The 14,656-nt window shown below is 39.5% G+C and overlaps 1 protein-coding gene and 1 pseudogene across 3 annotated transcripts in view; one reads left to right on the top strand and one right to left on the bottom strand.

Annotated features, from left to right (window-relative positions):
* The window catches only part of KCNQ5 (potassium voltage-gated channel subfamily Q member 5), a 583,497-nt gene that overhangs the window by 468,591 nt on the left and 100,250 nt on the right, over positions 1–14,656 (top strand). For all 3 annotated transcript variants that reach the window (XM_053602994.1, XM_053602996.1, XM_053602995.1), the window contains exons 4-5: positions 3,728–3,903; positions 4,494–4,619. In XM_053602994.1, the coding sequence (XP_053458969.1) occupies positions 3,728–3,903; positions 4,494–4,619 (302 nt within the window). The remainder of the gene's footprint in view (positions 1–3,727; positions 3,904–4,493; positions 4,620–14,656) is intronic.
* LOC128593760 (zinc finger CCHC domain-containing protein 9-like) lies at positions 12,801–13,901 on the bottom strand (annotated as a pseudogene).

The following is a 14,656-nucleotide window of genomic DNA, read 5'->3' as shown; positions in this document are numbered from 1 at the left end:
TCAAGGACACAGCTGTGGAGCCACAGCTCGACCACTGATGGATGTTGGGCCTTGGTCACTTGACCCCAACAAGCCTCGATCTCTTCATTTTTAACAGTACTATCTGCTACATAGCATTGTTGCAAGACTGAATAAAATCATGTCCATTAGGCTTTCTCTGCCTTGGCACTATTAACATTTGGGGCTGAGTCATTCTTTGTTCTGGGGGCTGTCCTGGTTGTAGTAGGACGTATAGCAGCAACCCTGGCCCCTACCCCAGATGCCCATAGCAACTCCCTCCTCAGTTATGACAACCAAAAATGTCTCCAGACGTTGCCATATATCTCCTGGGAGGCAAAACTGTCCTCATGCAGAACCACTGATGTACGTGAAGTGGGACTTGACAAATATTTGCAATAGATGGATGGTGAAATGAATAAATGTTCATTTTTAATATGAGTAATCTAATATAGTGCATGACACTTAATTAACTGCTTAATATATGAATGGATAAACAAACGAACCTGAAACCAATGAGCTTCAAGGCCTGTCTGTAGTTTTTAATTTTTTTCTCTCAGCTATTTTTTTATTAAATTATAACTGTGTACATACAATGTGCTAATTTGATATACAGTGTGAACCGCTTCCATCAAACCAATTAACGTAAACATCACCTTTATGCAGCCATCTAAAAAGGTGGAGACTTCACATCTTTTATGTTTACCTGGATGGAGCTGGAACATATTCTTCTTAGTAAAGTATCTCAAGAATGGAAGAAAATGTAGTTTCTTTTCAAATGGGCCCATGTATTTCAAAACATATTTTAGACAATTAGCTAATTGCACAATTTAAACTACTCTCCCACTTTTACATATATTGGCATATACTCTAAATCTTAGGGAATCTGAATTTTTATAAATTTCAGTAGATGACAGCTGTAACTATTATGTTGCAGCAGAATTTACTGCTAAATGTTTAAGTGATCTTTTCATTAACTTAAGAGTATTTTAGGTTGATATCCCAGTTATCAAGCCATTGATGAGTAAGAAAACAAAGCTCAAACTACTTGTAAGCATTTTTATTCTAAGTTCATTTTATAAATATTTGTTGAGTTTCAACCACATTTTAGGTACTTGGGATATATTAGTAGGCAAAACAGTGATCCAGCCCTGTGGAAACTCCTTTCTGTAAAGTAACGAACCACAAAAATAATAAATACATGAATGAAAATAAAAGTAAGGATTACTTATAATGACTAAAATATTAGCCTAGAATATACGCTAGGTGGTGCTGACAGCAGAAATCCAATGGACAGGTGCAACCCAACCAGAAAGGGTTTTGTGACTGCATTCAGCATCCATTATTTGCCATTTGGTTGTTCATCCATGATTTCATTTTCCCGAACTCTGAATTTCTCATCTGATCTGAATTACAATGAGAGTATTAAATAAAATCTATTGTTACCTTTGCGTATTTGGAAACTTAAATATTTAGAGTATTATTCACTGTGTACATAATTTTTGAAATTGTAACAAACCACGAGTGTTACGTTTATTTTCTCTGTTTTCTGTGGTAAACTAACTTCATAGCACACTTTTGTGCTATAGTCTAACAGATGAACAGCTGGTTTTCTTAAAATTAATGCAATGTATGCTTTCCTGTGCCTCACTTTTTCATCTGTAAACAAGATCTATAGAGTACCTAACTCATGAGGTTGTTATATTCCTAGGCATAACTTAATATATATTTTTGTTAAAATGAGACCCCACTGTACATACTGTTTTGCACCTGACTTTTATTCACTTAAATTATGTCTTCGATGTGTGTGTCAACATATTAGTTCCTTTTTTTTTTTTTTTTCTTGTAGAGACAGAGTCTCACTTTATTGCCCTCGGTAGAGTGCCATGGCATCACACAGCTCACAGCAACCTCCAACTCCTGGGCTTAAGCGATTCTCTTGCCTCAGCCTCCCAAGTAGCTGGGACTACAGGTGCCCATCACAACACCTGGCTATTTTTTTGTTGCAGTTCAGCCGGGGCCGGGTTTGAACCCTCTACCCTCGGTATATGGGGCCGGCGCCCTACCCACTGAGCCACAGGCGCTGCCCTATTAGTTCCTTTTTATTTCTAAGAGTTGCCAAGAGTGATAACTCAAGGGTGCATTCGTGGCTCTTGGGGCATGTACCCACCACATCGTGTCTAGATCTGATTGGGAAAAGTCCCATGGCTGACCCTTTGCACTGCCAGCCGCTGACCCTTCTCTCTCTGAGCACTGGCCCCCTCAAGGGGCACCAGCAGTGACTTGGAAGGTCTCCGTCCACAGCAAGAGACCAACCATTCTCAGTGCAGGGAGAAGGCTGAACTGAATGAGGAACACACATTCATACCCCTGTTAATCCTGAGGATAACAGAAACATTACAAATGCAAAACCCTTGAAGTGGAACTCCTCTGTGGCATGGGGACGCCTGGTCATGCACAACCCACTTGGAGCAGGAAGGAAATTGTATTTGAGGATATTAAAGTCAATATAACTTTTAATAAAATTGCCAGAGGAGGGCATTCATCCTCACTTGACTTCTCCCACTTGAAAGCCTCTTTCCATTACATTTACTCTTAGAAGTTTTTTTGTTTGTTTTTGAGACAGAGTCTATGTCACCCTGGGTAGAGTGCCGTAGTGTCACAGCTCACATCAACCTCAACCTCTTGGGCTTAAGCAATTCTCTTGCCTCAGACTCCCAAGTAGCTGGGACAACAGGCGCCCACAACAATGCCTGGCTATTTTTGTTGTTGTTGTTGTTGTTGTTGTTGTTGCAGTTGTCATTGTTTTAGCTGGCTCGTTCAGGTTCAAACCCTCCAGCTCTGGTATATGTGGCTGGCGAGCTACAGACACCAAGCCTACTCTTAGAGTTATTAAGCCCCACTTTATCTTTTCTGTGCTTTCATTAGGTGCTCTCTCTTTTTTTTTTCCTTTTTCTTTTTTTTTTTTTGCTTACAAATGGCAGTTTTTTTAAGCCAAATGTCAACATGTCAAACATTCAATATCCATCCCCGTGCAATGCACAGTGTTTATAATTACACACTCTGTTGTAACCAGTGTAATATTATTTAATGTGCATACTGGACTTACACGTAACTGGTGGGCCAGGTATAAAGAGTACTCTATCCAGAAACATGGACTAAGGTCATCAGCTTAGTGGAGCTCTTTGTTAAACAGTATGCACAGTTGCAGACTACACAGTGTTAGAGAATTTTTGGCATAAAGAAGATAAAAACTTCTTTGGCAAGACAGCAAGAGGCATTATTCCTAGCAGCCCTTCCACATCAGGACAGACGATGATGTCCCTGTCACGTCAGTCTGAAGCCTTGTTGTGGACTGGGGTGCAAGTTCCTTCCTGCAGATAGGAATGCTAATGATTCTTGAGATGCTGTAGAAGGCCACCCCACAGCCCAAAGGCTCGGAGTATTCTGAAGGCCATTGTCCAATTTGCTGAAGGTTAAGTAGCGCGTGCTTCAAAAATGCCTCGGTAAAGCACACACGGGGTCAGTTTACAGGAGCAGACAAGTCCTGCTCTCTACCTTTCCATTCTCCAGTCATCACAGAGCCCAAGGGGCACCAGGTGAGGGAACGGGTCAGGATCTGTTTATTTATGCTCCAAAGAGGTCCCAGGGAACCGTTCAGACATATTGTTTTGAGAAATAAAAAGTCCTAATCATGCTACTTATGGCCATTTCAACCCGTTTCTTTCAGATACCATTGTTCTTATCGCGTCAATAGCAGTTGTTTCTGCAAAAACTCAGGGTAACATTTTCGCCACGTCTGCACTGAGAAGCCTCCGTTTCCTGCAGATCCTCCGCATGGTGCGCATGGACCGCAGGGGCGGCACCTGGAAGTTACTGGGCTCAGTGGTCTATGCTCACAGCAAGGTGAGAGTCACTTTCTGAGTTTTAGAGCAAAAGTTTTGAAACTTTTCCATTGATCGCTGAAACAGTTAATAAATCTGTCACACACAAACATAGTCATTTCAAAAATAGGTTTAAACAATTTGGGGACATGGTATGCAATGGATTATTTAAAAGCCATCATAAATATCCAAGAAGTAGTGGGCCGGGTGCAGTGGCACAGGCCTGTAATCCCAGCACTCTGGAAGGCTGAGGAAGGTGGATCCCTTGAGCTCAGGAGTTCAAGACCAGCCTGAGCAAGAGCGAGATCTTGTCTCTACTAAAAATAGAAACACTAGTCAGGCGTCATGGAAGGCACATGTAGTCCCAGCTACTTGGGAGGCTGAGGCAAGTGCGTCCTTCAGCCCAAGAGTTTGAGGTTGCTGTGAGCTATGATGCCGTGGCAGTCTATTCAGGGTGACAGAGTGAGACTTTGTCTCCAAAAATAAATAAAAAATAAAAATAAAAAAATAAACATCCAAGAAATAGTGAAGAGGATCAAATCATGCAGATTTTTTTTTTCCTTTTTCAAAAATCTTCCACCTCTAAAAATCTCTCATTCTTTTTCTATCTAGGAACTAATCACAGCTTGGTACATAGGATTTTTGGTTCTTATTTTTTCATCTTTCCTTGTCTACCTGGTGGAGAAAGATGCCAACAAGGAGTTTTCTACGTATGCAGATGCTCTCTGGTGGGGCACGGTAAGAATAAAGATCTGTTTGTACTTATTGGTTGTTATGGGGTATTTCTTATGAATACAGTGCAATGGTTCCTATGGATGGTCTCCATAAAAATATTAACTTAGAAAAGGGAGTCATGTGAAAATATACCTTACTTATAATAGTCTAAAGATTTTTCACATCTCTTGGTCCAAGTTCAGTTCTCTGATAAATCATCAGTAGAATTTTTTGAATGCTAAATGATTGGCAAAATAAAAAATACATAGATTTCTCAAATGGCGATTGAAACACTGATATCTGTTTTAACTTCATGGAGCACAGATTTAAATTGCTAATTGTTGCATTGATTTGCCACTCACCAAAAAGTTCATCTGGGGTTAAAAAGAATGGACAGAAGTGGAATGAATGTTAGAAGAGTAAAATCACAACCCAGAAAAATGAAAAAGCAAAGGCTAGTGAGTAACCATCTGTGAGATCAGAGATTATAGACACCTAATTTCAAAATTCTCCACTCAAAAGCTACTCTTTCTTCATAGTGTTATTAAAGAATCCTTCTCCAAACAAGTAAAATCATGATTCTCATACAGATAGAAAATAAACACATGCTAAATATTATATTTAACTCATTCTTTATTTGTCGTTATTAATGAGGAAACCAGTAAGATGTTACAACCAGTTCAAAGGGCTATCTGAAGAAGAAAAGTATTTTAAGGTCTGAAATACTGACATGAATGTGCCATCAGAGGCAAAACTGGCTTCTTCCACAGTGTGGGAGGGAAGTCATTTGAACTTCCACCAGACAGAATTTATTTACATGTCTGTAGACAAGAGCTGTTTTGCATCGCTACCAGTTATCTACAACTTACAGAGTTGTGAAACAGCGCAAAGGCCATGAAAGGGGCAGAGCTGCGTAAAATCAGAATCCAACCCCCTTGGAAGGGTGTGCTCTGAAAAACGCATAGTTTTCCACTGAAGCAAAACTTTCCCCTACATTAAGAATTTATGAAACAGTCATTGGAACTTCTGCCCAAGTAAGAATGTCACAAGATAGGAGAGTGTTTTATGCAATGTATAAATTACATTGGTTTTTACTGACGTTCCAAAGGGTAGTTATGCGAAAATATACAGCCTTTAGAATTGTCTAAAGAATTTGCTTATCTGTTGTATCCAATAAGGCTATGTTCTCTTAGAAATCATCACTTGTATTTCTTGAGTCCTAGATTACCTCCAAAATAAAAATATATCGTTTTCTCAAACTGCAGTTAAAACATTGATCAGCTGTTTCTGTGTTTTGTGGAGTGCAGATTTGTGTTACAGTTGTTGCATGCTTACACTACACATCACAGGCACATCAGCAACACCCAGAACACTCGTCTGCCTGGGACAAGGAAAACTGGTCAGAACTTGGGAGTTGTTGGTTGTGAGCTGGAATAGTATGAATAAAAATCAGAAATGCACTCACCTGAAGATCAGGATGTTTTTCTTCTTAAGTTATCTGAGTCTGTGAGGTAGTGCTGTGGTGTCCAAGCATTTTGTAGTTTAGTGATTTGGTCTCTGACTCCTCTATACTGTTCACGACCATCATGGACATTTGAAAGAAGTGGCATCTGACACGGAGCAGTCATCAACATGCTTGAGATACTTTTTACATGTAGAGAAAACATGGAAATTTATGACTCGTGGTGGGATCCACTGTGTAAACTGAGAAAACAAGAGGCCATTCTTGCCAGTAAGGGGAAGACGTTTTGTCATCCTGGCCTTCAAAGCAATGGTTTGGATTCAGGTTTAGTTTCTGCTTCTCTTGGATAAGGCCAATATATGTAAGTCACGGATGCACTCAGATGCACCTGTCCCCTTGGAGATGCAGCCGTGGTGAGTTCAGCCTGGACGCTCTTTATCCTTCTTTTCACTAGTCTTCCTTTCCCCTCATTCCTAATAAGGACTGCTGGACTGTGTGTTAAACAGTGTGTGGGAAACTCTTAAGATACCTCTCACAGTCACTGCCTTGTTTTGTTACTGTTGTTTTTTGGGTTTGGGTTTTTGCTTTTTTTTTTTTTGCTTCCGTAGATTTTCTTTCTTGAAATTTCAGATCAACGTGGGGATACAAAGAGATTCCATAGTCTGCATTTGTAGGGTTAAAGTTCGATTTGTAGGTGCGTCCCACACTCAGGGAGTGTGCTGTACACCCATACAAAGTCCCTGTTTGGTGGGAATTTACCCACCTCCTTGGTTGTTTTGATCTTGTGTGAGCGTACAGGTGTCAACCTACAATTCCTAGTTTAGTACTGTTTGTTTTTCCATTCTTGTGACGCTCCTCTTAGGATAATGGTCTCCAATTCCATCCAGGTTGTTGCAAAAGATACATAATCTCCATCTTTTTATGGCTGAATATTATTCCGTGATACACATATGCCACCATTCGTTAATCCATTCCTGTATTGAAGGACACTTGGGTTGTTTCCACTCTCTGCAATTGTGAATTGTGCTGCTATGAACATTCCTGTGCAAGTGTCGTCATGGTAGAATTCCTTTTTTTCTTTGGGTAAATACCTCGTAACAGCACTGCAGGATCAAATGGCATGTCTACTGTTAGTTCTTTGAGGAACCTCCATACTGCCTTCCCGAGAAGAGATTTTTCACTTTTTTGCCAAAATAACCCACATAGCAGGTTTTTAAATGTCATATCTATGATTTTCAGGGAGAAAACACATATTCATCGAGTTCCATTTCAGTAGTGTTATTTTGTGTGACATTTAACCTGTACTTACCAGGTTCCTAAATGGCCTAATTATGTTTCTACTTAAAAAAAAAAAAAAAAAAATCTAGTTTTCAACATGAGAGTAAACACTTCTAAAATACCAGACTTCTAAGATTTCTTTTTATTTTTTTATTATCATTATTTTTATTTTTATTTTTAATTTAATTTTTAATTAAAATCAAAACTGTACACATTTATGGGGTACAATATGATGATTTGACACACAGTGTGGAATGCTTAGAACAAACTGATGAACATCTCCATCACCTCACTCACTTTTCGTGGTCAGACATTTAAAATTTACTCTTAGTGATTTTGAAATATACCCTTGCATTTTTTTTTTTTTTTTTTTTTTGTAGAGACAGAGTCTCACTTTATGGCCCTCAGTAGAGTGCCATGGCATCACACAGCTCACAGCAACCTCCAACTCTTGGGCTTAAGCGATTCTCTTGCCTCAGCCTCCCGAGTAGCTGGGACTACAGGCACCCACCACAATGCCCAGCTATTTTTTGGTTGCAGTTCAGCGGAGGCGGGGTTTGAACCCGCCACCCTCAGTATATGGGGTTTTAAAGAAGGTTTTGTTGGTCTAATTAGTCTGCACTGGGTTTGTTGATATTAACTGACTTGCTACTGCAATTGTCTGAAGCCTTTAAAGACACAAAAGGCAAATAAGAGGGCTTGTTATTTCTATTTGTTATAAAAACAACATATGCTCGATCTCTAGTGTGAGATAAAACAAATTTAGATTATTATACCTTTTATTACACATTGATCAAGGCCTCAGTGAAAGCTGGATATTTTTTAGTTAAAATTTTCCATTTTGCGCATAATGGACATCTTAATAACTACGGAAGTATCCAGAATAAATTAAGAAATAAAAGCACCCTGAGTTGCCCGAGTTAGAGTTTTTCTAAGTGGTGGCTTTGGTGGAAAAAAGGAAATCACCTATATTAAAAGAACCCAAAATATCAACATTAAGTTTCAAAATGCAATCTGTGTTTTATGGTCCAGTGTCCCATGGAATTATGAATACTAAATATTTATACTAACCTCCTTTGTTAAAGTGGTGGAGGATGGCCCCCACACCTGCATTTGGAGGGATACCATGGTAGGATCAGGCCTGTGCTCAAAGCCAGTAACAATTTGAAGAGGTTAGTGAATGAGAATAGTTTCATACCAGCGAATAGCAATACCTAGCCCATGGAATCCGTGAGATGACAGATATAAAGGGCCTGGTACCAAGCCCATAGCCAGTGCTCGGCAGAGATGCTGGCTGTCGTTAGTGTGGACATGGCTGTTGTGCATGTAAACATCTTCGTAACAGAAGGAACGAGAGGGAGCTGCTGTGCAGAGCCACTGGAAGAAGAGAAGGGGCTTGGGAGTTGCAGGTTACAATGAACAGATGTTCTGGATCCAGAAGTGGCAACTACAGGAGCTTCGGTGGCAGCAAAAGGGAGAAGGGAGCACACAGAGGGTCTTCTGCTGGCCGGGTGGGGCCAGCAGAAGTTTTCTGTTTAATAGTTTTCCTATTCTTATTTCTCTCCTTTTTAGTTCTAGATTTATTCTGAAATAATTTAAGAATAGGGTTTGCTGGGGTTATTTTCCATTATTATTATTATTATTATCTCTTCTCTTGTTCTTATGTTTCTCCTTTTGATTTGCCTTAGATTTAGTCTGCAGTCACATACCAGGTTTTCCGGAAGTAATTTGGGGGGGGTAATGACCTGTTCTTAAGGGCCAGTTTGTCCTCTTTCTAGTTCCTTCTATTCCTGTCATGAAGATAGTGTTATGGGGTTTTTTTAAAGTAATAATAATGCAGACACACAGCAGCAAAGAGTGTAAGTCTGCTCTTGAGTAAGCAGATGAATACAGACACCACCTGAGACCATGGGCTTGAAATGATTACTTCGGGCATGGAAAAGAATCTTGTATCAGCCCGAATTAGTCTGAGAATTCATGCTGCAAATCCTGCAGTCTTTCTAGAAGCAAACCATATGGAAGTTTCTATGAATATAATGGAGTATACTTTGCACTCAACATGTTGTTCATCCCAAATATATGCCATGAGTTTCATCCCCCTGTAAAATCTAAGAATAAGAAATGGTGTAAATTTATAGAATGAAAAAAGATATCCTCGTCCTTGATGATACCAGTTCCCCTTCAGCAAGTCAACTCTCCTTATACTGAGTTCACCAGTGCAAAATGTTTTCTGCAATATCTTAAAAACTGTTGTTTTCTGACTTAATACTGGTATATTAAATTAATGTTAATTGGCTGAGCAGTGTGGCTGGTGCTTGTAATCCTAGCACTCTGGGGGGCCAAGGCAGGGGGATTGCCTGAGGCTAGGAGTTCAAGACAAGCCTGAGCAAGAGCGAGACCCCATCTTTACAAAAAAAAAAAAAAAAAAAAGAGGAATTCGCTAGGCCCAGGGGTGTCCACCTCTGTAGTCTCAGCTACTCAGGAGGCTGAGGCAGGAGGATCGCTTGAGCCCAGGAGTTTGACGCGACGGTGTGCTGTGATGACACCACCGCACACCAGCCTAGATGACAGAGCACAACTATGTCTCAAAACAAATTTTTTTTTAATTAATTCATTAAACTTAATAATTGTTTCTTACTACAGATACATTCAAGAACATTGCCAGTTGCCAAGCAAAAACTGAGATGCATATAGCCCAGCCACTACCTACCAAAAAATCCTAGCTGCTCTAAGCATCTGTGAGTCCCTTGCCTGCCTTCACAGTGTGCATTTGCAAAACAAATTATCGTAAACCTCTTTGGAGAATTCTTTCCTAAGGAGAGGTCTGCTTCTTCAATAAGTCTTCTTTCACGTGGCTCTAGACACTTTTTCTCAGGGATTATTATTCCATAAGCTTTACGTACATGCTGTTTTGAAAAGAATAGAAGAATTAGAGTCAAGAGACCTGGGTTCTAGCCCAACATTGTAATGTAGTACAGGGATGCCATGATGAGATTTAAGCAATCATTAATATCTCTGTGAAATAGAGATGCAGGGTACAGGCGATTGCACTAATGTACACAGCTATGATTTAACAAGAAAAAAGAGGAAAAAAAAAAAAAAGAAAGAAATAGAGATGCAATATCACCCAAACACAAAATCGCCATGTGTAGGAATGGGGTTTGGGAGTGTAGACGTGCTTGATCAAGCAATAGGCAAGTGTCAGTGTTTACTATTGTTATGTGCTGGACCCCGGTGGGGAAAGGCCATGTGTAACACCAGTGCCCTGAGCTGTCTGCCACAGCAGAACCCAAATTATATGACACCACCACCACAGGTGGTGCTGATGTTTGAAGATGGAAGACCTTTCTGTTCCACTAATTTAAGGTAACCAGATTTTAAAATTGACCTAGACAGAAGAGTAGAAAAGAGAAGGGAAGGAAAGAAAAGAGAATAGAAGGGAGGGAAGGGGAAGGAAGGGTTGACAAACTGCTGGTGTGAATCATCCTTCCTTAAAGGGCCTCCTTATGTGGGAATTATGCTGGGCCGTGGAAATCTACCAACAGTATATTCTTAACTTGTTCACATGAATGAATTAGCCAAACTCATATTCATAATGGTATCTTCAAAATCAGGCTAATAAATATTCGTTAAGTTTATTGCTTGAGGAAATAAGAAAAGATTTATATCTTCTGATCTGGAATTAAGTCTGCTACTAAAAAAAAAAAAAAAAAAAAAATAGCCTAACCAATGTCTAAATTATAATCTGAACAACCTATTTTTTAAAAAGTGAAGAAGGCTTAGATCAGAATTGTCATTTGTTTTGCACTATTATTTGTGATTGCTAAACACACTATGGTACCCCTACTATACCTCAGGTTGTACTACTACAATAAGTACTTTATGCCAACATTTGCAACACAAAGATTTTCAGAAATTCTCCCTTTTCACCTGCATAACTGCAACTGAGCATATGGAACATGAAGGCAAAACTTTCTGAGTCATTCCCATCTGCCAAGTCACCTTCAAGTAAACGGTCTAACCGAAAAGCTGGCACAGACTACCCAGGATTCCTGAGGCTGGATGAGGTCAGGCCAGGGGTGCCGTGGGCTGCCCAGACCCTGGTCAGCTTGTCACACACAGCCTGGGAACGCAGCTGCCGGTTTCCACCTCAGATGCTGGAAACGACAGCATCCTCTTGATTCACAGGAGTACTACTCTGTGCACTGAAAGAAATGTTGGACATTTTTATTTAATTTGTGAATTGTAGTTTGTTTTCTCATGCTATTCAGCCATTAAAAAAAGATGGAGACTTTACATCTTTTATGTTCACCTGGATGGAGTTGGAACACATTCTTCTTAGGAAAGTATCTCAACAATGGGAAAAAAAAGTATCCAATGTTCTCAGTACTACTATGAAACCAATATATAATCACTTACACATTCATATGAGTGATAAAACACAAAGATAGTCGAGCAGGAGGGAGAGGAATGGAACGGGGAGGGCGAGTGGTGAGCAGAGGGAGGGCATCTGGTGGGATCTCACCTAACGTGCACAGTGCAAGGGTACATTTCAAAGCAACTAAGAGTAAATTGTAAATGTCTTACGACAAAAGTAAGTGAGGTGATGGTTGTGTTATTCAGTCTGATTTAAGCATTCCACATTGTAGATCGCATTGTGTCCCATCAATGTAGACAGTTATGGTTCAATTAAAAATTAAATTTAAAAATAAAGAATTCAAAACTTCACAATCCAGCAGAGACTCTACCTAACAAATGCAAACCTTGTTACCTAATTCTTTGTACCCTCAAATTAACCTGAAATGAAAAAAATAATAAAATAGAAGAACAGAACTTCATGACCTTTCCAGTAATTTTATAAATATCATATTCAAAAGTCAATGAGTAGGTATCACGGAAGATATTTTTAAATAAAAATTTCATGTGTCCTGCATATCTGTTACAAGCTCTAGAACTAGGTCAAAACTGGAATTATGACCAATATAATGTGAGGGTGTTCTTTTTTTTTTTTTTTTTCAGAAAAATAAGCAAATAACAAGTGTGTTTTAATCCAATATTTTTAAAATAGAGACTTTATGGCAACTTACAAATAAATATCTACTATAATAATAAATCGATAAGTTGAACCAAGAAAAACAATATATCTAAAAATTCAATTCCAAAAATAAGCAGTATACTTTGTTAGGGGTAGTTTACACTTACGCATAATTTTCTGTTATAAAAGGTGATCGTTACCAAGTATGTGAAGTATATAACCACTTAGATATGTCTAAATTCTGTCTGTTAAAAATATGTTCTTTTAGAGAATTCAATTTAATCTTGTTCTTTTGTCTTCAGGGGGTTTTCTTCAAACAGTGGTAGAAATGCCCTTTGATGAATAGAATGCTGAAAACTGGTTTGGGGTACCCCAGATCTTACTGATATCTACAACATAGCAGCTTGGCTGCAAGGGAAACCAGCTCTAATCAGTGAAGTAGCCCCAGTTTAGGGAGTCGCCATGAGGTGGGAAACACCCTAGTCCTAGTCATTTTCAAAAAATTAACAATTTTAGAAATCATCGTTTGGGGTTTCTGTGGGTTAGGTGCATCCGAAGTCTCTCCATAGTCTGCACTCACTTCCTTTGCCCAGCCACCAACTGTGATCACTCGGTCTGAATTCCAGCTCTCAGGTCAATCTTTCTTAACATGTTCCACAGAGCTACAAAGTTTGCAACTACCACCATCAGCATAGAGGCCTTTAGGATTATCAGGACAAAATCTAGACAGGTGGCTCAATGCCCGTAGCACAGTGGTTACCGAGGCTGGCAGGTTCAAACCCAGCTCGAGCCAGCTAAACAACAATGACAACTGCAACAAAAAAATAGCTGGGCTTTGTGGCGGGCACGTGTAGTCCCAGCTACTTGGGAGGCTGAGGCAAGAGAATTGCTTGAGCCCAAGAGATTGAGGTTGCTGTGAGCTGTGACGCCACAGCACTCTACCAAGGGCAACATAATGAGACTCTGTCTCAAAAAAAAAAAAAATCTAGACAGGTGTTGCATTTCCCCACGAACAAAATATTGTACAAAAGAAAATTCACCAAGAGCTGGGTCTACTTTGTCCTTTCTCTTGGTTATCTCTTGTTCTGTGGTCCCACACCGACAACATATTCCAGTACCCATATCTTGATTTTCAGGAGGGCTGGGCAATCTCCAATTCCACGACCACGTTTTCTATAATGAAAACATACTGTTATCTTTTTAATCATCTTCCTTCTTTTAACTGTCTTTCTTTAAAGCAACTGCAATTCCTTCCCTTACTTTCTGTCTGTTGCTGTCATCTCCCCATTGTGAACCACCTGTGAGTTCTGTCTTAGGTATTCCATGAACCCATTCACATCTTCTTTTCAATTCTCTTTCTCTTCTTTTTGTGTCTTGCTTGGCATACATCATTTTTAAGGGACAGCCTACTGGTTTCAACTCGTTTACACTCTGGCAGGTTTGGGCCTGTTCCCCCAGAGGACCGTGTCCTCCATGAGTTTGCAGACCAGGGTCTCCTGTTATGTGTGGTAAACTCACGCCTACCCGTCATAGATTCCAAAGAAGTACCTTAGCAATTGCACATGAGTCCTTCGGAGCAGTTGAATTCCCAATAAAATGTTGTAAAGGTCAATCTCTCCTATTCTCCTGATTCACTTATACAAGCAAAAAATTAATGCTCACACATGTGCGGGAAATCAAAGTTCACAAAATACTCTTTCCTTTACTTGCCTGTTCAGATAAACATTGTGTTTGTGTTAGAATAGAGCAGAGGCCCTGGAAACTTACTCCCTCCTCGCTGGCTGGCCAGGTGAACTGACACCCCCTGCTCTTATAGCTCTTATAGAACTTGCTACCTGAGGCCTGCCGCATACTTAATGCTCTTTAGAATCCACGGAATTCTCCTGTTAACATTGTTTGAATGCTTGCAAAGAGTCGATGTGTTCATTCCCAAACCTTTTTATGCCAGTTGTATTTGTAATTATAATGGCATGGTTTAATTTTATATTATTGCATAAACTGATGCCATATGGTACAGAAAGGAAGATGGATGGTTTTATGAAAATAGAATGCTTTAGAAAAACTCAATAATGCAAAATACTAAATATACTAAAATACTAAAAAGATTTTAAAATCAGGGGTGAACACACAATTGTATGGGGAAAAGCCCTAAATATCTAGGACTTTGTACTCAGATGACTCACATAAAAGTCAAGGTCATGCCCTGCTTAAAAAAAAAAAAAAAAAAGTAATTTTTCTACTTGGGAGGCTGAGGCAAGAGAATTGCTTAAGCCCAGGAGTTTGAGG

The sequence above is a fragment of the Nycticebus coucang genome, chromosome 9 (genome assembly GCF_027406575.1).
Source record: "Nycticebus coucang isolate mNycCou1 chromosome 9, mNycCou1.pri, whole genome shotgun sequence".
Classification (NCBI taxonomy): domain Eukaryota; kingdom Metazoa; phylum Chordata; class Mammalia; order Primates; family Lorisidae; genus Nycticebus; species Nycticebus coucang.
Note: the sequence above shows the minus strand (reverse complement) of the source record. Positions and strands in the feature narration are given on the sequence as shown.